The sequence below is a fragment of the Temnothorax curvispinosus genome, unplaced genomic scaffold (genome assembly GCF_003070985.1).
Source record: "Temnothorax curvispinosus isolate PA1 unplaced genomic scaffold, ASM307098v1 QBEX01006268.1, whole genome shotgun sequence".
NCBI classification, from domain to species: Eukaryota; Metazoa; Arthropoda; class Insecta; order Hymenoptera; family Formicidae; genus Temnothorax; species Temnothorax curvispinosus.
In genome coordinates, this window is record NW_020216048.1 from 261,845 (window position 1) to 288,009 (window position 26,165).

Genomic DNA, 26,165 nt, shown 5'->3' on the forward strand with positions numbered 1-26,165 from the left:
GTCGTAAAGTCGAAAGCTTTTTCGCTTTTGCGTATTATTCTTTTATCCGATCCGAAAAATGAGGGTAGCGGCATCCGGCGATATTCACAGGAATATCCGCCGCGTCTTGAATAGACTCGACGCCCGAGGCCGAATCTATCGCGCGATGTACAGATGGAGATCGCGGCGGATCTGTTTCATCTCGCCGGGATGTTTTCGTAGGATAAACTAATTTATCCTATTAACATCCGCCGTGTATTTTAACTTCGTCCGCTTAATGGCGCGCGCTGCGATTTTGTTTGCCGCGTTCATAACGCTTCGGATTGCGAGTGTTGAGAGAGAACTCGCGCGAGTCGTCGCGCGAATACGACACCGTTCACGCCGATCGAGAATCATCGGGGCTCGTTACCGATAGGAAACGGATGTAAGGCACAAATCCCGATTTACAACATGAGAATCTTCGACGAAGCCAGGGCCGAAAGTTGGCGATCGACGCCAGGTTTGCTTGAATTACACGGGTAAAATAATATGAAAATATTTACTCCCCGGGTGAGCCGCGCGGGTCATTCGAGACCACCCGATCTGGTTACCGGGTTCTCTCCCGGTATATGCAGAAACGTAATAGCCGAATAGCCTGGCGTTTTGCCTTGCGGCCACCGAGCGGATCTTTTGAGCGCTTCGATCCGCCCGATAAGTATTCACGGACCCGAGGAGGGAGGTCTTAGGTAGGCCGTTCCAGGATGGTCAATAATTTTCAACAGCGCACTGCTTGCGCGCGCTCGCGCGACCCGATACTGTAATGTCGTGAAATAAAGATGCACGTCCGTGCAACATCATAGATTTATTCCGGGTATTTTGCGACGTGCGAATGCATTAGCGCGACCGATTCGATGCCTCGCGCAAAAGGTGCGGGATAGGCGTCGGACAGACGTAATCACGATAAGCGTAATATTCAATGATAGGCGAACGGATAAGGATCTAAACGACCTAAACAACGCGCTCTTCGCGTCGTGATCACTGTATTTTCTCAGTAATAATACTTATCTTTTAATTTCAGTGTGGTGTAGGTTACGGAGTTTATTTCGAATTTCTCAAGCTTTTTTAAAATCGAAAGAGACTCTGTACGTCGACGTTACATTCCGTCCGACTGCTGATTTTCAGAAAATGGCGAAAGCCGATGACATCGGCAGACGCGGGGGGCCACGCGATTACTCGATATCTTGCCGCGCGTTTCTTTATCAGCCGGAAGCAGTAGTGATTCTCGGGGGTTCCGTCTGTATGGGACGCGTGTTTTATTGCCCGAAAACCGACAGATATCAGGATTATGTGCTCCGTCGCGGGTGAGACTAGGAGGAGCGCCGAGAGTGCGGCCGATACGTGTGGCTAGGGTAGAACGCGACGCGCACGAGGGTGCCAACCCTCCGCGAAAGGCAAAAACATTACAGGGCGCGATTCTACACCTCCGCAAATCTTGTCGAAGCCGAAAGAACTTCCCTTTTTCGGTCCATCTCAAAGTTCCGAGACGACGATAATTAGGAAAAACAATCAAAAATCGCGCAAGCTAAAAATCCATTATCAGATTTCGCAGAATGTTTAAAATATTCTAAAATTTCATAAAATATTTTAAAACAACAATAATAATAAAATTGAATTTCTATGGCTGTATTGTTTTTAACTAAATACTAAAGAATATCCAAGTTTAAATTACGTTTTGAGAGTAGAATTTAATTTTCTCAATAATAAAGGCAATTGATTTAGCTTCTTTCTTAAAAGGAGCGTAATTCTCGCTGGACATTCGACGTATGTGGACAGACGAATGATCGTCAGTTACTTCGATACGGTTGCGTTTATTGGCCATAACGGATATTGCTTTCTGGCAGAAAATAAGCGGCACGGAAAGGCTAGGCGAGGCGAAGGCGAAAGCGGCGACGAGGGTGGAAGGGTAGAGAGGGATGATAGTCGAATCAAACGGATCATGTTTGCCGTCCGCTATGGCGCGACGGTGTGGTGGTGATGATGGGTGGTGATGCCGAGATGGCAGAGCTAGGTGGTGGTGATGCCGAGTCCGAAAAACACTGGTTAGATGGTTATCGCCATAATCGCGGCTCGAGTCGATAAAATAAGATGACTGCGACGACTTCTAATCCCCGGGTATTCTTTAAATGGCCGTCAAACGGGACGTGCCGTATAATACATATACGCGAGAGAAACGTTATATATTACATATACATATATATGATATGTAGTTATATACATATGTATTTCGATGTTTATTTTTTTCTACAATTTTGATCCATTGCGATTATACGTTCATGCTATAAGATACAACTCTTTACTCGTGGCAGATAACTACAATTTGCAAACGATTATTCTTCCGATTGTATTATAATTAACAATTACAAAAGAAAGATTAAAAGAAAACTTTTTGTTAACGTAGAGTAGCGTAGACATGTGGATATAAATCCTAATACAGCGCCTAATACAGCCAGTATATAATTGATATCGATTCCCCGAACAGATACGTCAGCCGTGCATAGATTATGCGATATCTGTGCGATGTTTATTCAACTAAAAGCCACGGCATGTTTTTTCGCACCTCGGGAAAGAACACTTCGTGGCAACATGACGGTTCGCGCAGCATGCATTCCCTACTGTTTCCCTTGTCTCCTTCGTAGGCGGGACACGTGATCGAGCCGATGATGACGTTTCATTTTTCCTAGACATTTTTCCCTAAATGCCTAAAAAAAAGAGAATAAGAGAACACGACGCGCACGACCGAGGTGAATTCGAGGGGAGACGTGGGGAAGAGACCCCGTGGAGCGCATCGACGAGAAGTGTTTTAGCTTATCGCGTTTGTACGTTTAATACCTCTTCCTCCGCCACCTATATGATGTAGGGTCCATCCCCGGGGAGACGTACGGCGGCTTAATGGTGATTTTTTGTCGCTACGCAGTCGTTCTCGCTTCGTGACGATATCAATACGGGCGACGTCACGCGATATACATTTCTCTCGGAGATACGGAGGAGGATTTTTCCGCCACGTCATGGCGACTAAAGTTGCGAAAAGCGAGCAATCTTGAGTCGCGAAGTTCCCTTAAAGAACTTTACTCTCTATCCCTTCCACGATGCGAAACTTCTTCTTTTATCTTAATTTCAAGAATATGAAAAATCAAAACAATGTTGCTGGAGAAGAAGATTTTATCCCTAAATTTCGATGTGGTTGGATAATTTCTTGTCGCGATTCTCGAAACAATACGAATTCTATCTACTGGCAAAAGTTAAGGTAAAAGTAACTCTTTTGTCTCGTGAGACAAGGAAGAGAGGAGAACAAAGGGCGGGTCGAGATCGCGCGGCGAATGAAATTATGCCGTGGAGCTCGCTCGAGTATCGTTTCGGCGGGCATGTAAGACGCTGAAAGCCCCGCGTGTCTCTTCTTCATACGAAGAACAGACGGAGAGAAAGAGATAGAGAAAGAGATAGAGAGAGGGGGGGAAAAGGGACGAGCGACGAGCGAGCGAGATGAGAAAGAGGCACGACGCGTAGGAATTAAATTCTTAAAGTTCCCTCCGATGTATGCCGGAAAGTCGCATTCCGCGAGAGTCCCCGAGACATCTAGAACCGTCCTACCCGCGCCTACTCCCCTTCTCCCTCTAGGGAGCCAATATTAATTCCCATAAATTTCCTTTCAACGGGCACGTATATTCCCATACCGCTGGGTATGGAGAGAGGACTGTTTGCCTTTTAATCCGGGAGTATGCAAGGAACGTTATTCTTCTCTTCTAAATCGACGCACGATTCAAAAAAGCGGAAAAATAGGTGCCCGACGAGGGCACAGACGGTCGTGGGACGGAAGACTTCAGAATTTACATTATTTCTTAAGTGGCTCGAACGTGGCTACTTTTGCATGAATTTTGACTAAAGTGCGGCAATTTTCTGAGAAATTTGGTGATCGTGATAACTCGAACGTGAGCTGGCGCAGACACGCGCTTGTGTTCTTCTTGAACTAATTGTTAAAGGAGCGAATGGACTTTCGTTGCGTGACTTTTTCGTGGCGAGGAACCGTCTATTGCGCTAGAGAGCGGACGGACCGTACCAAAAAGAAAGGCGAAAGATTACAGAGAGTTCTTTCAAGTGCTGCGGCAAAGGGAACGAAATCTTTGCGGTCTTCACGTCGGAAAAAAGAGAAAAAGAAAATAAAAAAGGGGGTAGAGGAAGAGAGGGGAAAGAGAGAAAAAGAGAGAAAGAATATCGGGCAGAGGGAAGAAGTGGAAGGGTGGAAGCGGTTTCAATTGTCGAGTGCAACCACAGTTTTCTCTTCCTACGTTTCAATTTCTGAAGTGGCTCGCCCGCCACCCTTCGGGCGGGTGCTGCAGAGAGTCGTGTTTATACAATGTAATAGCTTGTGCCAGCATTGTACCAAACGTTTAGCGGTGTACCGACCGTGCCGTGCCGTGCCGTGAGGTAGGCGCTCACTTCGCGATTCCCTTTCGGCATTTGTTTGGCACTTTATCACGCCCCTAGATTGCCGCATTAAACATCCAGCAAAGGGAATTTCAACCCTTGCGCGACGCCGCCGCGGCTCACGACTGAAAGGATTTCCATTCGCACTCTTTCTCTCTTTCTCTCTCTCCGCCTCTCTGCACGTGGAAAGGAAGAGTTTGCGTTCCATTTCCATTCTCTCTCCCTCCATTATTTACGTTTAGCCTTCTTCCGTTCGTTTGACCGTTCGCGAGTCACTTTATCCGAGAGTGAACGACGTCAATCGTTTCCATTTATCGTCACCGATTATTTCCCGTCTCTTCGCCGTCGGTTCGATCGGCATTCGACATCCGGTTCCTTCCTTCTCGTATCCTTTCGCCTGGTCGCTCCGCCCGAAAATGGCGCGTTTCGAAATTCAAGAGGGCACATTGAGGACGAGAGAGAGAGACCGCACGGGGAGGAGCACGGGGATCTACGAAATTATGGCAGGTGGAAGACGAGCGACCTCCCCGGCGATCGGCATCTCGACACCGTCGTGCACCAGGTATACGGTATCGCGTTACACGCGTGGCTGGCGCGTAGATCGAAGGAAACGAATCGTTTTACATTCGTGCCCGTAGCCGAGTGTGCCTCGGTACAATCTACCCAGATAATATTGCCGCGGGTACATTGTTTACGTATAAACGAGATGCGTATCGTCGTGCCGTTCCTCCTTCACGAACAAAACGAGCGGGGAAGGATGTGCGGTGTGGATAGATCGCTAAATCGATGGACAAGAGAGGGAGGATTTATCGATGGATAAATAGATTGATAAGAATTCACGTACGCCTAGAATATTTCTGCGTAACAGTATCCAGGTATTAGCGAATAACAACAATCACCGCACGCAACGTCCGTGGTTGCGGTTATATTAAGGGAAGAATATAATCAAATTAAATTGTGATGTTGGCAAAATTACCACGCTTTCTGTATTGCACGATTCTAACTTTGCAAACAATGCGATTTATCATCGTTTAAACGTTTGTTTTTATCGGATATAAAATATTCTATTTATAATTGTTGGACTCTTCTGTCATCCACTCGTCGAATCTTCGAAAAAAATTATTGATCCCGGCAATTACAGAATACGCGAGACCTAACTCGACTAATAACGGATATGACTAATATCGTCTTATTTTGCACGGAGTGTCGTGTACTATCACGAACGTGACGCCGATGATCGGCGATGAATAAGTCCGGTACGAAGTTTCTTCGAGGGTGAGGAGAAGGGCTTCTTATGATACGCACCTCTGGGGCTTCCTTTTATAACGAGTTTCGTGGAATTTCGTGAAGAACCGAAGTCAATTTACCCCTTGCTTTCGCACGCAGGTATCGACCGTACGTTGACGTTCGACAGCTGTCATCGTGCTGATCTGGATGATTAGACTTTGGTCTTTGGTTAAATCCATCACGAACGATACAAGCGTAGTTTGTTGCGTAAGTCTATTCTCACGAAAGATAGAGTAATTTCTCTTTCGGGAAGGAGTTGACGGTGCTTCCCGGTACGGTGTTTTCCTGAGCAGAATGGTTCGGATAATTGTGTCAAAGCGAGTTTCCAAATTTCAATCACGGTTGGCTCTTCCCTCCGGCGGGAAAATCATCGAGGCATTATGTATTTGCTCTCAAGTATAACCGGTTCGACGGGCTCACCCTCGCGAAGTAGTCGACGTCTTCTCCTCCACTCCGCCGCAGCGGCTCGCTCCTCTCCTTGCTCTCTTTGAATCCGCGCGCGCGAGCTGGCGCCCCCCACCAACAGTTATTAATATTTGCCGACAATTACCGAACGGCCTACCCCTTTAATGCCGCAACGCCGTCAAGACACGTTTGGAGAATCGATCCGCGCCGGTCGTCGTCTCGCGGACGTTGATTGCGTCTTTTCGTCGTAAATAACTTTCGTCGCGCAATCGGTTGTCCAAGTGTTGTTAAATAACATCTACATTTTAATTCCCTTGTCGATAAAAGAGACAGAATACGAAGAATGCGGAATTCGGACTTAATTAATTTTCTTTCTTCCTTTTTCCAGCTATTCGACGCGCCCTTCATGCGAAAACAAGGGAGAGACTCTCCACGGAAGCGGCGGAGAGACGATTTTCGTCACTGTGTTCGCATAGCGAGCGATCCATCATACCGCGTCGGACGGCGACGGCGGCAGCGGCGGCGGCGGCAGCGACGGCGGCGGTGGCGGCAGGCCGATGTCTCGTTAACCGAGAGGGCTGAGTAATTACAATCAGCGGTAGCCAACTTTGTACGCGCGGCGGGTGTCTCGAATTCAAAGAGGAGAGAGACCGAGTTCGTTTGTGAAACAGCGATCGGCGGAGGTGTCGCCGTCGCGTCGAGAGGGTCTCGCGCCTGAAAGCACCGCTACCATGGCGCTTCGAAAAGCGAACGCGCGGTAGACACTTACGGAGGAACGTCGGAGTCTGACACGCGAGGCGAGGCGAGGCGAGAGACGAAGCGACTAGGCGAGAGACGAGTCTCCATTGGAACGTGAGCGGCAAAGGTGTCTCGCTTTGGAACGTGAAACCGTCGCGTCGCCATGAGTCGTGAATGAGCACCGTCTCCTACCTGGGCGTTATTTTGCGGGACTCTATCTATTCTCCTCGCCGGAAAGAAGGCGAGCCGCGGCGTGCGGCGTAAGAAGACGCGGCGCGGCCATTACTTTATTACTCCTCGTCGATCTCTCCCTTTCTCTCTTTCACTCGAGAGCTTTTCCCGCCAGGGCATAGTCCACGAACACACCGACGAATCAATCCCGTGAGCACACTCCGATAACGCTCGCCGCCGCCGTCGCGGCAACGACTTAGGGCGGATCCCCGGGAACCAACCTACTCCTTCATTCGAATATGTCTCTATTAGTTCCTAAGCCCTGTGATAGCCTCGCACCTGGTATTCTAAATCCTCGTTAAATCAGGCACGCAGCCGCCGTGATATTACATTCATCTTCTATTCTATCTTTCCAAATTTTTCGGTAATATTAAAGCCTGTACAATTATAACGTTTCGTCACGATATATAGTCTCGAAAAACTATTCGTCAAGTTAATTCTATGAGATACGTATAATTTTACATCCTATAACAGTTTATGAAAAATTCAGATAAAAATAAAAATGTTCATGTAAATGAGAAACCAATGAAACATCTTTAAATGTATTAATCTAAAAATTTATAAGTTATTGAAAATGTAAAAGAAAATATGAAAGTCCCTATTTCTCAACTAACAACGGTATTACCCGGTAGTAGCGAGTTCGCCAACTTGTGGAAATCCAGAAGAGAGACTATGCCATGGAAGCCAGCTTCGACTTTCTCTCCGCCTCTCTCGCTCCTTCGCCCCATTCCATCTTCTATCACTCCCTCTCTGCCTCTCTCTCCTCCCCTTGTCTCTCTTTACTTCCGCACCGGGCGTTGGAAACTAGATCCGTAGTTCAAGTCGAAACTGGCCAGGTTCGAGCAGCCAAGTCCTAGTTCGGAGGGGGTTGGAAAACCCATCAACGCCCGACGAGGAAAGGACAAAGACAGCAGGAAACGTCTCGATCCCTTTCCGCTTGGAACTGCTCTTCTTCTCTCGCTCCTTTCCCACCGACCAGGAAGATCCCCTTTGCGCGGTCGGCCGAAGGATCGGCAGAGCGAAAGCGAGAGGGTGAGCGAGTCTCTCCTGTGTTAAGTACATTCTGCATCTAAGACGTTCCCCGAGTTTAATTACCGGAGCTTTGCCGGCTATACGGATACACGGATGGACCGAGCGATACGGGCGCGCGTGGTCAGCACCACGATCACTCTTTAACCCCATTACGATGCGAATAAACAGAGATCTTCTTGAAGCTTTCAAACCGCGATCGAGTGATTTTAACGAGCGTCCTGTCGGTGCTCGCTCCAAAAAGCACGATCGGAAGTACGATCACGTGTAGAAGTACATCTTGCTAAATTATTAGCGTGTAATTTAACAAAAAAAAATCACCCAAAATCATGATTCTTGTATTTATGTATATACCTTTTCCGCGTCGTCGTTCATATTTCACGCTGGGGAACAGTAGTGCAAGCACCGGCGCTAGAAACGAGAATCGATGAGAAGAGAACTACTCGGGGCTTGAGTTGTCCGCCTAGGAGCAAGAGTATACATAAAAGCCCGTAGAATGACGTTTTACAAAGGGTCTATCAAGCACGGAGCAATGTTGATGGCCAACAGATAGGCGGAGGGCCGGTGCAATTTCGCCCTGCGTGCACCGCAGTCAGCGTCGCCGGCGTTACGATTTTTACGACGTTCCTTTTACAACCGACAAAATGTAATTTTCTGCGATATGTGTGCGAACACGGCGACGGGGGACGAAAAAGGAGAGAGGAGCGCAAGGCGGAGGAAGACGAGGAAGAAAGAGAGAGAGAGAGAGAGAGAGAGAGAGAGAGAGAGAGAGAGAGATCCCGGAACGTGCGCGTGGAAAGTATTGTCGTCGGAATGGAAGTCCCGCGCGGTGGGAGGGTTATAACGAGAGATTGGCTATTTCCTCGATAAATATTTTTCGCCGTTTTGTAACGAAAGGCCGCTCCCTCTGCTTGGACCGCCACCGGTCGTTGCGCGAGGTTCGCGACTCGGCTCGGTGCCGTCGCCGCGATTTAGGAATTATACGAAGAGACGTTACCACAAAGTTCTTAACGCGCTGCCGACGTTTTTTTTCTTTTTTGACCGCTTGCCAGCAGTCGCCCCGAGGCGTAGACGCGCCGGGCGCCCATCGCGCATCCCACGACGATCGAATTATTGCGGGGGCCTCGCGACTCTCGGTGTCGATCGTAAATTTCGCCGGACAATAAAGAGACGCGCGGCGGACGGGGCAGATATTCTTCGTTAAAGGGGCCGCCGAAAAAAAAACGCCACGCCAAGGGAGTCTTCTGATGCCGCTGACTTCTGATGTCCGGTCAACGACGCAACGACCGCGCCACGCCAGAGAATATCTCTTTTTTTTTTACGTCGGAGATTACGAAGATGGCGTTTACCTCCATTTTGGGCCCTCCCGCGAGAGAGGACCCAAAAGGGACGACTCGTCTGCGGCGGAATTGATTTTCGAAATTTATCGTGGCGAGCTTCCGTTCGCCGGCTCGTCCTTACGCGCTCGCGCGCGTAAAGAAGCCGAGTTTACGACAGGGTTGCGCCCGAAAAGCACCTTCGACCAGTTAATTGGAAGGCCTGTCTAATCACGCCGTGGAAAAGAAGAGACTTTGTTCTCTGTCTCAGGCAAACGCCTCAGTCCCTCCCACGCACTATTTATAGTTCAGCTTCCGGTGTAAGAGATCCTTTCTCGATCCGCCATATTTTCTTGCTAAATTCCGTATTACTCTTTACCAAGAGAATAATCGTCGATCCAAATTAGCTTCAGTGAGGAGAAGCTCTTTTCGATATCCAATGGTGCCCATCGATTTTGTCTTTTTGATTTTTTAAAAATCGAATTCGCGATTCTCATTCGAATTTTGTCGCGCAAAAAAAAAAACACGTTAACGCAAGACTTTCGATGCAAGCGAGAATGCGAGCGAGTCATCGACATCAGGGAAATGCTCGCGCATGACTCCGGGGATGGACGAACGGCGGCGGCAACGCAATGCGGCAGTCGCAGTTGGGCCGAGATAATTAGGTTTGAGTGCACTCCGGCCGCCGCAGTCGGTAACTCAGTTATCAGTGGACACCCCGCGTACAATGGCTATCACAACGGCATCAAACATAACGCATCAATTAACGTGAACAATAACCGAGCCGTGAGAGAGAGAGAGGGAGATGCGCAAGGGTGTAGGGTGTTATAGGGCGGCGAGTGAGCGCGAACGCAGACAGAGATAGAGAGAGGGATGGGGGGAGAGAGAAGAGAAGAGAGAGGAGAGAGAAGCATAGGACCCTTCCTGCGGCGATCGCGAAATGACAGCTGTTGACTGAATACACGCGATGACGCGTCATCATCGTGCGTTCGGCAGCATCACATCTTTCGCGTCATCGCGCGAATCGAGTTTAGGCGAGAAGAACAATATTTCGACAGTTTAACGACTATGCGATAATAATGCGGCTCTTACGAGACGAATCGGTGCCAATGCGACTAAAACAGATAAATAAAAAAAAATCCGGTAGGACCTTTCGATATATTCGGTCACTCCGATATACTCGCCGATGTTTCGCCGGGGTATCGAGTGGCTCGTGACGAATTCGCGAACGGGGCGAGATGAAAAAGCAATTTTCGAGATCGGCCTGAAGCGAAGAGGAAGAGGAAGAGCGCTGGAGGAGCAGGAGGAGGAGCAGGAGCTCGAGGAGATGGATCTCACAGTGGATCGCGTGGGCGCTGGATCGCTCACACGTGCGAACAGCCGCGTGACAGACAGAGAGGGAGAGAGCGAATATAGGGGATGCAGTGGCAGAAGTGAGGGATATGACAGAGGCGTATCTGCACACCGCGCTCGCTTCGTATGCGTCGTGCACGATCGGAGGGCCCCCTCTGGCCGTATTCAAAGCGCGCGACGTCGCTCCGTCTCGAGGAATGCGGCAATCGATTATCACGGTCCTGCATATCGATACTACCGTCCGACACCGGGCAACGTCGCGCCCGCGCATGCACGCATACACACACACACACATATACGAACGCACATACGTGACCGTGCCACCTTCACAAACACCCGCCGCGCTCTCCGTCTCTCTCGTTCCCTCGCTCTTTCGTTCTCTTGTTCTCTCTATCCCGGCCACACGCACACACCGCGAACTAATGACACCGCCTCGTATAATACTCGTGCCTCGAATATCATCGGCCCGATATTGCCACCGCGAGAGATTAATGTTTCGACGTAACCTGTCCTCTCTGTTCTACGCACGCACACACGCGCGCGCGAGCATATTCTCTTCGGATCTCCTCTTTCTCTCCGTCTCTCACCCTCTCTCTTTCTCTCTCCTTCGTTCCCCCCCCCCCCCGTGATCTCGTCCCCGAACGCGAGTGGACACGTCGTTGGCGATCGAGGGCGAGATAATGTCGTTTCGTGATTCGCGGCACGAAACCGCCTCTCTTCCGCCGCCGATTCGATCCTGCACGGGCAGTATCGAGGGATCGATGAACCTTCCCTCGCAGCGCGTGTAATCGGCGATCGTGTATGTTTTGGCAGACGTAAATTATCTCGACGTCGTGGTCGCGCGAGGCGCAAGTCACGACGAGGCCTGAGACGATCGCGGAGGAGAGAGATGCTGCAGAGCAAACGCTTCCATGAACGAAACGTTACAATAATTTCCTTCCCGAACGTTAGAGAACCAAACCTCACCATATAACCGTCGAAAACCACTTCCCGAGAGGGGTCAGGCTTCGCCGAGGAGAAGCCTAACTGTCAGAGCGATTCACGGGCGTTCATCGCGAAAGTTTGGGACAGGCGGAGTTTCGGGTGCAGCAGCAGCGGCAGTTCGTCCTGTGTCAGAAGCAGGAACGATAATGGCAGCTATTAACGAGCCGTGGCGGGCGCGAAGGCACCTGAGCCCAAAATATCACCGCGATTAATGCAATTACAGCTTACAAGTCCCTTCGGCTCTAAGACCTCCGCCATTACTAATTCAATGTGCGCGTAGAGATGTGTTTCCGGCGAGCTGCGGCGGCGGTGGGTCGGGGATTCGTTCACGGTAGCCGGTTCAACCCTCTTGAAATAGTCAATAGGCCAGTGTTCGTAGACGCGAGCGTGTATTCTTGTTTCCGGCCGGCCGTTGCCATGGAAGATGCGTCAACCGAGTCAGTTTTACCCCCCCGTAACGGCGACTTGTGTATTGCAACTTCAGTATGCGTCCCTTCACTCTCAAGGGGAAAAAATGCGAGCTATCTTCTAATTTGGAACGCTGCGAATAAATTGCAGACACGAGCGCGCGCGTAATTCTAGTAAACTCGCGATCCCGACGACTAGAGGCTGACGGCTTGCAGGGCGCGCGTCTCTAATTCGACGGTGAACGGCCGTAAGGGTAAACGAAGTGGTAGGTTCGAGCCGCGGGTTAGGGCACTTTGGGACCCCCTCGTGCCGGTAGTACCGGGCGTTTGGCGGTTGCGGTTAACGTAATTACGGCGAAGGACCTCCGTCGGCCTCTTGCGCGAAACCGCGAACGTCTTAGCTCCGCCGTCTTGCCCTCGTTCCAAGCCCGCCTCCACCCCGTTTCCCCGACCTTCACGATTTTCCCTCGTCTCTACCTCCTCCGTCTCGCCCTTTCGCCACGCGCGCGTGCGAATTGCTCGAATGCCGTAATCGCGAAATCGAGCGTGTCTTCGGGCGCGTCGATAAGGCGAGACTCTCGAAGAAGCCTATCGCCCAAATTCCAAATGGTTTATGAGATTAGAGCTTCTAGAATGCCGTTAATTATTAGACTAAATCTTGTTTGTAATATCGTTGGGAAAACTTCCATCCGTAACATCCTATATCACGTGTGATATCTTTATCAATATCAATAAATTAATACTACATGCAGTTTCACGCTACACAAATGTTCTTTTAAATTGCGGTACATACCGCACATAAATATATGTAACAAAAATTTGTTTGTACGCCTGCTATAAAATACGGCAGCTATAATAGCGGGCTTGAGCCAGGTCTCATCGAAAATGATGGTCGCCGGAAACGTGACTATTGAACGGGATCATCGATGACCGCAAAAGTTACGGCGCCCAGCAATTATGATCGTGCCATCATCATTGTCATCGGCATGCTCGCTCATCGCAAAACGCTCTTCTCTCTCTCTCTCTCTCTCTCTCTCTCTCTCTTCCTCTCCCTATCACGCTTTATTACTCCGACGATCGGTACAATCGATCCGATGATTACAGCCGAAAACATAATCGTTAACGTGTACGACCCATTAATGACTATGGACCATTCTCGGTGCCAAATTGGTAGCGGCTCGAATGGAGCGGATTGCGCGCGGGCGACCGCCGCGAGTTGACACACGCGGCTGCGATGACGAACGCATTTAACGTGGACGTTAATTCTCGTTATGACAAATCAAAATTTAAAGGCACCGCATGTTATCGAATTAAGCGTGCGCGAGCGCGGAGCGTGCTGCGGCATTAATAACGCCACTCGAATCAACTTTCCGCCCGATCGCGCCACAATGTTCATTTAACATCGCCATGAATACGTACCGGGCGCGGTTTTCAATTCACGGTTTTTTCGTTTATTACGCTGCTTACATACTCGCTTTTAGCGTGCCCGGCGATTTTTCTCCCGTTTGTTAAACAACGTTTCTTTTTAATTAAATCCGCTTGTACTTTTTTAATTAAATCCGCTTTTACAAGATAGCCCGTGTGAGATATGTCGGTTACCGACCGCGTTACTTTTTAATCTTTACTCCGAAACGTTTAATCCCTTTTTTTTCCGCTTTTGCGGAAGTGCTGTTAACTATTGGCGGCGGTGTTACGCCGGCGACTGCCGATAAATCGCTTTAAAAGGGCTGTACTTCCGCGTCGCGAACGCCCACCCCTCGTTCATCAGCGCGTCCCTCGCGCAAGAAAGTAGGGTGGTTCTTACTGCCGGGCAAAATGCTCAGGCGTTAGTCTCGGCTCCTGCATAATTTATGGAATTCTCCGTCTGTCCGTGGTGGTCTCTCCTCGCGATGTTATAATTAGAAATATGCTTACGACCGTAATTCCGAATACTGGGGAATGGGGTAGAACGACGACGACGGCGGCGGCGCAGTCGAAGGGAGGATGAGGGAACGCGTTTACTGCCAATAAGGGACGCATGCATAATAGAAAGCCGTAGATGGTAGCCAGGCCGACCGACAGAAGGACTTACAAGAGAATGCTACTTTACGACGACTCGTATTACGAGGGTTGCGAATTCGTCGTCTTTCATACACAAGCGCCTCCCTTACCTCTCCTCCTCTCCCGATGCCACACACATCGGATCCTAAGCGACGATAGTTCCCGGCGCTGTCCTCTGAGATTCGCAAATGTAACGGAGATACATTTTTCGTACGGTGTTGGAGGAAACCGAATTTACGAGCGACGTTTCTATTAAAAAATCGCCCGCTAAAAAGATCATAACCGCGCGACGCGCGACGCTTCGATACGCGCTCGGCCGCGAAACTCACGAGGGATTCGCATAAATATGTATATGCGATTCGTATACCATCGCGTAACGATAACTGTAGTTGTTAATGGACTCATCGGGCGGTTAGGCCGCGTATCGGCGCGAGAATGATAATGCCCGGAATTGAGCTTAGCGTGATTCCCCGCATTGACATATCCACCCGTGTTACCGGTGTTACCGATGGGAAAGAGGGGGAGGCTTCGGTGATGACACGAAGGGGAGGGTTGGAAGGGAGCGGAGGGTGGGATGTTTCAGGGTGTTGGGATCGTCGGCTGCCGAGCCGGGCGACACGTAATAACGGGTTACTAGTTACGCGTACGGACGTTTATTTATTTACACCTTCCAGCGGGTAATTTCGCATAATTCGAGGTTCCGTTCTCATGGGGGAAAATCACTTTTAAATAGCCGGTTGGCCTCTGTCGGCACCCGGAAAAAATTGCCGGGGAATCCTGCTTCGTACATCCTCTCTCTCTCTCTCTCTCCCTGTGGGTACAACGCGGAGCGGAGCGGCGCGGCGCGGCGCGAGAGAGTGCGATTAAAATCTAATAACCAGTTGAAACTACGAGAACCGCAGCGCGCGCGATCGTTATTATTAATAATTTCATTACGCAACGCCGGCCGGTCGCGCATTTAAATATTACATCTCCATTAACGGTCGCACGGTCGGCGAGCGAGCCAAAGTCGGTTACGCGCGCGACGAAAAAAAAAAGAGAGCGCGAGCGTTACATTATTTTCTCTGTGCATATATCTCGTTACGGGTCGCATTAGAGATTCAAAGCTGCCCGCTATATTGCACATAATAATCTTACTCGTTACACACGCCCCCGTAAGATAGATTTCCGCACTAATATTCGTTCGCGTTTTCTTTTTTTAAATCGCGGTCTTTCGCCATGCAAGGAAAACCGATGGAAAACCGATAATTCTCGTCGTGGCACGAATTTCGCGGGAGATCGTGAAAAATCCGTTTTCGATGCGGCGGCTTGCCACGTTCTTTCGAATCGGTAAAAGTCGACAGTCGACAGGATCGCGGCCACCCCCCTCGGTAGCTGTGTCTCGTCGTCGTTAGGAAATATCGCTTTCTTTCTCCTCGTTTTCGCGCATTCCGCGCTCGGAGCTCTTCCACGGCAAGACGGAGCGTTAGAACGCCCAGAATTCCCGTGCAACGGCACGCATATACACGGACATATATACACATGTTCTCGCTATCCACATCGTGTCTCGCCGCGCGAAACCCGACGACGGCGTGTATCCTCCCGCGAGCGTGTGCGCGAGCATAAATACGTGTACGCCCGGGCTCCCAAGTAATTCGCGCAATTTCATCTAAATTCCGTAGCGACGAAATTTCTCGCGCCGTCGTCTCCTCGCACGAGCGGGCGAGCCTATGTAAACGCGCCGCCCCGTACAAATGCTCCGTTTGCCTTTGCGTACGTGTGTATGTGTGTGTGTATATATATATGTGCGCGAATTTATGCGAGCAGCCGGGTGTGCACACAACGCGCTTCCTACGTCGTGTGTGGCGCGCACCTATGTACGCCGGTACGTTTCTTATACTCGCTCTGTTTATTATAGTTCGTAGACAGTGGCGCATTATTGGGAAATATGATTAGGTGCACCGCGCAGGTCCTCTCTCTCTCTCTCATTCTCTCTGTGTGTGTGTCTCTCCTTTCCTCTCTCCCTCTCTCCTTTTCTCTTTGTCTTTCGTTCCGCCTGTGTCGTGTCCCTCGGCGACTTTTCGCGCGACGGCGATTCCAAGCATCCTAGACATTCGAGCCTTTGTGTGCGCGCGACCGATACTCTAAATGCCACCGCGTAAATATCCGCGGGAATGCTTATCGTGTGCGAGACATGGCGGATCCCCCTACGTGTATTAATTCATGCACTTGTCGAACCCTTCGTACTTTGAGCCCGGAGGTTGTCCTGGTACTACCGAGGCATTTAAATCGCCGACAAGCCGACATTTTAGTTTATGGTTTCCGTTTATATTGGATCAAAAAGGGATATCCAGGACATCGCTGTTGCTATAAAATAGTAATCGTTGTTTCAAAGCTTACAAAGGAATAACAATGGATAATCCTAATTTGTTATGATTCACACGAAATTAACAATCTAATACAAACGTGCGATTACGGTACCGATGCCGAGTTCGAGGTGTTAAAAACCTCACGCAGCGGTTTGTTCATGATTAATCAGCAAAACCTGACACTGCCATGCGTGCCATTAACGCGACGTTATCCGTGGTATCTCATACAGATTTTCAACTTCTTGTTGCATAACGTGACTCGAGTAGAATAATCGCGGCGGTTTTATCTCCACGCGCTAAATCGTTTCCGAGCTCGACGCTCGTAACGGAAAATCGCGTGCTTCTATCTCGCGTTGGAGCGAAAGAGCGGCCGTATATGTACATAGAAAGTATGTGCGCGCGTATATCTGCACGCGTACCCCACAGCGGCGCGGGCGGCTCATACGTATACAAATCCGCGAGAAAAGCCGGAGCCACCGCCTATTTCCCGGCGGAGCGCTCGTGCGCACCCCCCCTCGCGTAAATAAGCTCTCCCGTTTTATTCCTTTCTTTCATCGTCGCTCGTGGTATATTTTTCCCGTCCGCCGTGCCGGGAATATTACGCACCGCGCAACACTTGCCCAGGTAACCGAGAAATTCGCCCCTCCGGCATGTCAGCCTCGGCCTCGCCCTCGCAGCCAGCTAAGTATCATCGGCCGGCTTCCGTTCGGAAGCACTCAGAATTTAGCCAAACTGAATTTCCCTTCTGTGATGCGAGAACGTTATTGAAAAGTCGACGGTGACGAAACGAGCCCTTCGACTCGTCGGCTGGCTGAGAGAGAACAAATGGATGAGGATGAGAATGTATGAACCAAATACAGATTTTCATGTTTACTTCCAACACAGTCGCGTCTGCAGTAGCGTTGAAATTAACACATATGAAAATACTAAAGCGACGAGGGAAATAGAAAGGCAGGCGCGCGAAGGTGGAAGGGTGGTTTGCTCCCGCGGAAGAGTGCGCAGCGAGAAAACGGGTACCCCTTTGCCGGCATATTTCTGACGCGCAGATACGTGTACGCGTCGCTGTCGCGCTATCGATGCGTTATCTTTAGTACAACGCGAAGATATCCCAGGGTGAAAGAGGAAAAAGTCTGACGCAAACACCGAGCCGAGCAGCCGTCGGATAACGATTCCTCTTCGCGAGCAGCCCCTTTGTGTCGCGCGCGAGATGAGACGAGGCACACACCGTATGTACTTCTTTAAAGAGGCGTTCTCTCCGCTACGCGATCAGTGATCATCCGTAATGCGAGGTGGCGAGCGAGGCGTGTCGTAATGGCTGCTGCTGTTGCTGCCGCTGTCGCTGCCGCCGCTGCTAATGCTGATGCCGTGCGTCTATTTTTACGGTAAGGAGGGCTGGCACCCATGACGACGACGCGTCCGCGTTGCCAGCCACATCGGCGTGCGCAATGCATAAACGCCGCCCGAGGTCCATCAGCGCATTAACAATTATATTACGGAAGCTCACTGTTACGCGCGGGCGAATTCATACGCGCGTGCCTCCGGGGGCCCCCTGAGAAGGGGGCGGGAGGTGGCTTGCGCACGGAGGGAAAAAACGCACACCGCGAAAGGAGGGAGGTGGCGATATACCATCTCGTTAGATTTCTATACCATGCATTGGGGGTTCGTATCGAATACTGGAGCATCGCGTTTCTCACCGCGGCATCTCGGAATATACGATCGACGCAACGTTCTCGAAAAGATGGCCCAACTTTGGTCGCGCTTCTCTACACATAGAATTTCATTATCCTTCGTTGTGTGTTCCACGACACTCGACAGTCGCTTTCATCTCTCGCATTCGTAGTTATTAACGAATCTCGGCACCCTTCCCGGCTTTGTCCGCGCGCTGTCGCGAGAGAAGGACCGAAAGGAAGACGACGAAAGGGCGGCTTTGGTTACCCTTTGGTCGCGTCGTAACAGTGGGTGTGATTTAATTTTTTTCTCTCTTTCTCCCTTTCTCACCCTCGCTGCGTGTCCGAGAGACCAGTGTCATATTCACGAGGTCGTGGCCGGGTAAAGCGAGTGTCGTGGCTGGTCGGACGGAACCGGGGAGAGTTGAGAGAGCGAATTCAAGGGGGGGTCTCTCCTCTTTCCTACCGATGTGGTGGAGGAGGGCGAGAACGGGGCGGGCGGGCACGGAGAGGGCGAGTAGTCTAGGCGAGACTTAATTAAACAGCGGGCAAAGCCAGGTTAGTTCACAAAGTGACCGCGGCACCTACCTACCCTCCTCCGCTTGTAGCCGCCACCATCAACTCCTCGACTCCGGTACAGCTCGGTGGTCCTGGGACACACGGTAACCTCACTGAGTTCTGGCGAGGAAAGACCGGGCATCGGGGCTCCGAGCTCGGTCACCTCGATCGGCAAGACGGCTCGGACATCGACCGGTCGATTGGCCGTTCGGAATACCGATCGTGAGCCAAGAATCTGGAGGTTCTCGGAGAGTCGGGGAACTGAAGTACGACGCGACCAAAGCCATAGTTCCGTCGAAGCGAGCTCGTTCAATTGATAAATTGGCACGCTAGCGAAAAGTCTCTCCTCTTTTCTAGATTCTTTCCGATGATCGCTTCGCCGAGTCTGCGAAGTGGACGCGGAGGTGGTTCGGCGCGGCGACACCTTTGACATAGCCACAGTATCCCCGCGCCGGTTCCTACCTCAGGGGTGGGTCAGCGAGCAGGGGCACCGGGCGAGGGAAGGGTTTATTTTCGCGGGGTGGCGCTACACAGCACTCGTTGCTGGCTGGCACACCGTCGCCGCCCAACGTTCTTTTTATCTCAAAGCCGTATCCCTTTTGCGCCTCTTCTGTATTCCTCAATTTCCAATGAGTCGGAATACGACATGAAACGCTAAACTGCCACAAAGGGGGTAAGCCGATGAGCGCGGTCGAACCCTTTGCCCGGTCTTTCTCTCTCCCTCTCTTTCTCTGTGCGCCTCTCGCGTGCGAGTTCTCTTTCGCTGCTTTCCTCCCCTCACGCGTCCCTCTCGCTCACGCTCTCTTTCTCTCTCTCTCTCTTCCGTCATCAACGACGGATCGGGGTGGAACCTTTCCTCTGCACTCTCTTTGAATTCTTTGTCACAGTGCATTAGATACGCTCTTGCCGTGTCATTATTTGAAACGGGAGTACACAGAGAATTATGCGACAAAAACGGTCGCGCGCGCACACGGGGCATTCGGGAGCGGTGCAACGACGAGCACCTTCTCGTTGTCATCGCTGTCGTCGTTGTCGTTATTTTTGGTTTCGACGTCGCCGTTCGAAAGTTCGACCTTTTTCGAGCGGCGGGGGACTCGTCCGTTTCGCCTCGATCGCCGCTTAACATATTCCTCGTGCTCATTTTACCGACAATGGCAACGCGCCCATTCCACTCGACGGGCTAATACGCCCCTCCCAACTTCCGGCATGCGCGCACCACGCGCGCCTGACTCTCCCGATGTTTGTCCACTGCGGTGACTTCGTTGCACAGTGAGCCCAGGACCGAGCATGGTCCTGGCGCTCCGTGGGATTCAATGAATCAGAATGCTCGGTGCAGGAGACGCGACGTTCCTGCGAAAGGAGGGTGATGGTCATTGGCACGTTTCCGCATGTGCGAGTTTACATCACGTCGGTCACCAATTGGCGGGGGCGAGCAACGTTGCGTCCGTCCTCCACCCTAGTTTACGTAGTTACAATAGCGGAAAGAGTTCCGTCAATCGCTATAAACATTCACTTCAAAGCGGCGAATCAGCTGCCGTTGTCGTCAACTTCGTCTTGCCGTTGTCAATTCTTGTGAGAATTAACCTTCGACCCAATGTGGAAGATGACAGGCGTAGGACAGACGGAATCGAGACGAAATATGCGAAAGAAAGATTAATATCATTTTTTTAATAATTAAATTTTAAGGTTTTTTGGTATAAAGGAATAATTGCCCTCGTGAAAAAGTACAACAAATCATCTCCAGCCATCGACCTGGCATTCTCGTAATTTTTATTTGCGACGAGCCAATCGACCGTGCAACGACCCACTTTTTACGGTTCTAATCCTCCGATATTTCGTAGTCATCGCCATGCTGGCGTAAAATAATTCTTAGTCGCTCTGTTGATCGCTACGATCGCGATGTTGTCCATCGCGACGACGTCGGAGGAACGAACGAACAAACGGGTATCAGAGGCACAAACGGGGATGGTGCGACGATGTTGGCGTGGGCGGCGGTCGAGCCGAGGCCGAGGGGTTGAAACGCGGGAAAGTCCCTCGGGTCCCAATTACACCGACACCCGATCCCAGCATTACGGCCCGGCTAATTCGAGGGGAGAGTCGTATATAAATCTCGGCGAGTTGATTGTGCAGTTTCAATTCCGTTTGTCGCCCGACGACGCCGGGAGATAACGCGTCGGCAGGTCGTTACAGTTACTTTTTCACCGGAGAGATTAATTTCGCATCAGAGCCGCGCGACGCGACGCTCGTTCGATCGAGCGTGTCCCATAACTGTAACCGGATACGATTGAGCGTAATGTTTGTCATTAGAGATAACTACTTCGACGTCGCGCGCGTCACCGGCGAATTACTGCAAAGACGTTTCCATCTACGAAATAATACCCATGCTACGTCTGTCTATAATTTCTTTACTCCTTCAATAGATAAGTCTTGTTCCTCATTTATTCGCAAAGTGCCAAAGGCAATCGATAAACGTGCTTCGCGTAACGCTACATGATTGATGAAACAACGATCACGCGCGGAGCCTTTTCTTTGCTCGGAAAATCTCGCGGCACAACTTAAGATAGTTAACAACGCTCCTCGCGTAGATTGCCGCGAGAGGGATGTGATGTGGGAGGAGGGGTTGAAAGGGGTGTTCCTCTCGACGGGTCTCGCGACAAACGGCTCGGCTAATTACAGAGAGGCCGCAGCTCCGTGTAAACCGGCGGCAAAGGCAGCTGTCGGTTCCCAGGCTACCGCGGTTCGGAAGGTTTACGCGTGTCGAGAGCTTTTTGCTTTTGCGTGAAAATGTCGTCGTTCGTTAATTCGATGGCGCGATATGTGCTCAGCCAGAATATCCGCCAGCGGATCGGATCCAGAAGCGGTTACGCGTTTCTTTCCGTCGTGTTTGTTATTCTTTCGTCCGTTCGCGCGTATCGTTTCAATACTAATATTAATATTAACACGGACGGGTAAGTACCGAGTTCGGCGTACTTGGCCGGAGCCCGGTTCGGTAAGAATCCGAACGCAAAGTCTAAATGCGATCTTCCGCGTTTGCGTAAGCAGCAGAAGAACGTGGGAAACTTCGTAAGCGTACAATACTTCCTCATATGGTCCAGTTACATGGAAAAAAAAAATGAAACAGTGACGCCATTCCTGTTCCTGCGTTTTATAATCATACGACATTTACGCACAGTGAATAAAAAAACGAACAAAGTATTCGCATATCATTATCGTTTTCGTCATGAATCAGCAATGACGTAAAAACTTTAATATTTTCAACAAATCGTATTTTATTAAGCACTTAAACTTGAAAATAACGCTTACGGTCATGAATTTTCTAATTATAATTTTTACGGAGGATTGAGTAAAAATTCAACGCGGAGGTCGTTGCTCTTTCGTGTATTCTATTCAGAATTACGAGACTCTGTGCATTCACCAGCTGCGAAAGGTCATCTTATTGTTCGCCGTCGACAAAGTCGCGCATCCAACTCCGGCAACCCCCTCACCGCGCCGTCGCGATACCACCGAGGAAGGAAGCCGGATTTCTCGCAACCCCTGCTAAGATAATACGACCCACCCACCCAGCGGGAGGCCGAAGATTTCAACCTTTACCGAAATGCCAAGCTGGGCTTTAAACGGGCTAATAACGCTGCTTCTCCCCCTTCGACACGTCGCTGCTGTATCGCGTACGATTTCGATTGTCGCACAAATTGCCCATAGAATTGCGTTTAGCGGAGCTTCCTTCGACGTCGTTAACACTCGTCTCTCGTAATAGCGTCTCTCGTAATGACGGGCAATTGATAAGACATTTATTTCCACGAAATGGCAATTTTTTTGAAATTGACATTGGCTCCTAATTAACGTTGTACACTTTATCGCATATTTTTGAACTCGTTAAACGTTTTTATTATTGACGCACAGAGTTTACCTGGCAAACCCAAGCGAATGCGCGCGCGTGGGCTGCTGTCCTGGTATTTTAAACCCCAAGCCGGATGGCTTAGCAAGGAAGGTTCGCGCACGTGTGCATCGTGCGCCGTTCTGCGGGAAAAAGGGGTGTGCAGCAGCGGGGTACTCGATCGGAAAAACTGCCGACGGATACGCCCTCGTTAAAGCGCTGCGGGGTCGTCGTCGTCGGCGTCGTCGTCGTCGTCGTCGGCCGGCAGACGGTAAAGGTTGACACGGTATCTCTTACAAGACGGTCATTAGTCGAATGAGAGGAGGAAGTCTTACGAAGTGCCTGCGTAAATATCTGTGGGACTGGCCGGTCATCAATCATCTTAGAATCCTGCAAGCCGCGAGCTGCTACGCGCACGAAATTACGTATCGCCTTACCTCTCGCGACCGCGCCACGAGACCCGCCCTGAGCAGAGAGACGAAATTACACCGAGGGCTTCTCTTAACGAACTATTATTTTTTACGAAAGGAATTTTTTTCATCTCGAGTCTCGGCAAAATTTCGACGTGAAGTTAATACATGTTGGAAGATACACTCGTCTCCAAAATATAGGGAAATAAGTAGAAGATATTTTTTTGGAAAAAATATTTCGAGGAAGAGTTTCATCTAAAGTATTATTAAAATATAAATCAATGATACACGGAGATCACGTCGCATCGCCATTTAAGTGATAAGGTAATGTCGTACGCGTGCGAAACACGCGCGCAGAACGCATACATCGTTCGCACGGATAAAGTTATCGATAGGCCGCACAATGCGGGCGGACTATTTACTATATTTGCGATATCATAGGGCGAGTAATGGTCTCGCTTGACGTTACGGTCGGAAGGACGAAGCAGCAGGGGATGGAAGATGACGCGAGAGAAAGAGAGAAAGAGAGAGAGAGAGAGACAGGGTGGATAGGATATTCCGTGAGACTGGCTGTCATATTCATGTATTGACACCGAGCTGGTTGACTAATGGACTGCTGTTGTCACAGGCTCGTGTTACCGCGAGGGCCTGGCCTCGCCGAGTCGTTTTTCCTGAGAATCGACTGAAACGCATTCGCGTCTATAACATTCGTCTCGTGTTTATCGAAAATTCAGTCTCGTGCGAACCGTGAGTCATTTCGGACGTCGTAAGGAATCGCATGTCAAATATATTAATTTTTTTTTGGCCTCTTGAAAAAGCCTCTAGAAAAAAATTTTATATCACGTGCGTTTCACTGAGCAATATTTTAATTGCACGATTTTCCTGAGGCGTGCGGTTACGCCAGTTACCAAAAGACCATTTCACTCGTTATTCTTGAATAGAATAGCACGTCGCGTTTCGTAAAGCCGCGAATGGCGTGGCCGTTCTTCCCGACTTTTACATATTTATCGAGCCTCGCATTGTTGTCACGTCAGACGAGAGACGTCGACATTGTCGAGCCTCGAAAATTCGCGATATTATATCTGCAAGCTGGAACCGAAGATCCAGTTCTGATGGTATGGTTCCCCCGGTATGGTACCCTCTCCTCCCTCTCATCCCCCTCCCGTTCGCGTATTTTGAAGTCATTCCGAATCTATACGCATCTGACGCGTGGAAAAATGGAGGAAATGAAAAACGAGTGATCAAAATTTTCGATTAAAGCGACAGCAATTTCACAATATAATATAATGTACACTCTCATCTTATGTCAGCTTTTGATTTACGCAAATTCGAATTTACATGGTGGGTTACAGGTAACGCATTAATCGCGTAAATTGAGAGTTATCCGTATCCCCTCTCATCTATCCGTTCGATATTTCATCGCGCCCAATAACACGTTTGGCTTTTATAACAAATGGCACTTGCGAAATTTTCGTTTTTGTTGATGCGCTGGTTCAGAATTACGCGCTACAGAATTACAGGGAAATTAATGAAAATGAATGGGAAATCACACCAGATAGAACTTCGACGAAGGGCCAAGAATAATTGTGCGGGATTGAGCGCGTGAGTTAAAGGGAAACGGATAACGAGCACGCAACGGTAACTATTCTATTACCATTTGACATCTGATACGAGCTCGGTTAGGCGATCGCGATCTTCGGTCCGATCCCTGCCTTCCATTAGATGTATAGACGCCTAGAAGACGCCGCGAGTCGGGGGCAAGCCTAAAGTAGGTAAAGGGAATGTTACGGGGGGTGCGGGTTGGTTAAGGCGAGAGACCCCCAACGTGGAATAATACAATACGCAGAAATCGATGGACGGACGGACGGATGCGAGCCGAGATTTTATAGCGCGATACCTCTACGGCTTCTTGATTTATCGGCGAGTTAAGCCTCGGCTTCGAAAACCCGCCCGAGGCGCTCGATGCACGCCCGTGAGATTACCGTGTGTCGCGGATTGCGCGCTCTCGGGCCCCCGTCAATGCGTTGTTTGCCGGCCAAGTCAATTTTCTCAAAGCTGCACCGTACGAGAGACGCGGAGCGGGTTGGATGCCACTTGTAAACTCGGATAAACCGATCGTCTCGATTCGATGCTTCGAAGAAGGACGCACCTCCTCTCGCGATCTCGACCAGGTAAGGATCTTTATACTCTTGTACTCACCTCGCACCTTCTGCTCGTCCTGTAGCTGCCGCTCTAGACTGTCCTTGACCTCTCGCTCCCGGAGAACGTCCATTTTCAACTCGGCTGTAACACACGCAAGATAATGGAAATTTATTTAAACGTTCTCGTGCACTCCCCCAGAGAGTGTGAACCCGCTCCGGGGATGCAAAGGGCGGTTCTTCATTCAGTTTCTGACTTAAGTTCTCGCTTCCCCTATCGTTAGTTTTAATTGCTCGGTTACCTAGCTCGCGCGAAGATGCTTAAGACAACCGAGTGTCTTCATCCTCCATGAATAATTACTAGAAATGGTCTCATCTTCTCGAGGAAACCTCGTCAGAAAGGACCAAGCTCTCTAACCGTAAATTCTGGAAACGCGAAGGATTTGAAGATCAGCTATAGCCGACTATAATCGGCGGTTAACTTGACAATAAGAGTGTCTCCCATCCATCTACCCATCTTTTCTCCCCGCTATCCACCTGCCATCGTCCGAGAGGTGCTGCGGGGAGAGAATATCGCACGGTTGGCTGAGTTCGTGATTAAATCCAATGGCGATGGGCAGACCAGAGCTCGCATAGTTACCTCTAATAGAATTATATTAAGACATGGAGTCTCCGTCCCCCTACCCCGCCGTCTCCCCGCTTCCACCTGCTTAGTCCATGTTTCTCGTCTCGTGTACGACTTCCCCCCCCTCATCCCTATATCTCCGTCTCCGACTTGCAGAACTCCCCCGTTCCCGTGGGAGCCACCGCGCTAAATTAGCCATTTCGAATCTCTGCTAGAGGGTCGTTAGGACGAGTCCAGAAACTCGTTGAACGGTACTAAGAAACCTGTGCGCCATGCGGTGACCAGTTTTCAGTCACTCTCGTGGCTGAAACGTGA

At 50.0% G+C, this 26,165-nt stretch overlaps 1 protein-coding gene across 3 annotated transcripts in view; it reads right to left on the reverse strand.

Moving 5' to 3' along the window:
• Window positions 1-26,165, reverse strand: part of LOC112455629 (dachshund homolog 2) — a 182,860-nt gene that overhangs the window by 19,179 nt on the left and 137,516 nt on the right. For all 3 annotated transcript variants that reach the window (XM_025017662.1, XM_025017659.1, XM_025017661.1), the window contains exon 8: window positions 25,287-25,370. In XM_025017662.1, coding sequence (XP_024873430.1) covers window positions 25,287-25,370 — 84 coding nt within the window. The remainder of the gene's footprint in view (window positions 1-25,286; window positions 25,371-26,165) is intronic.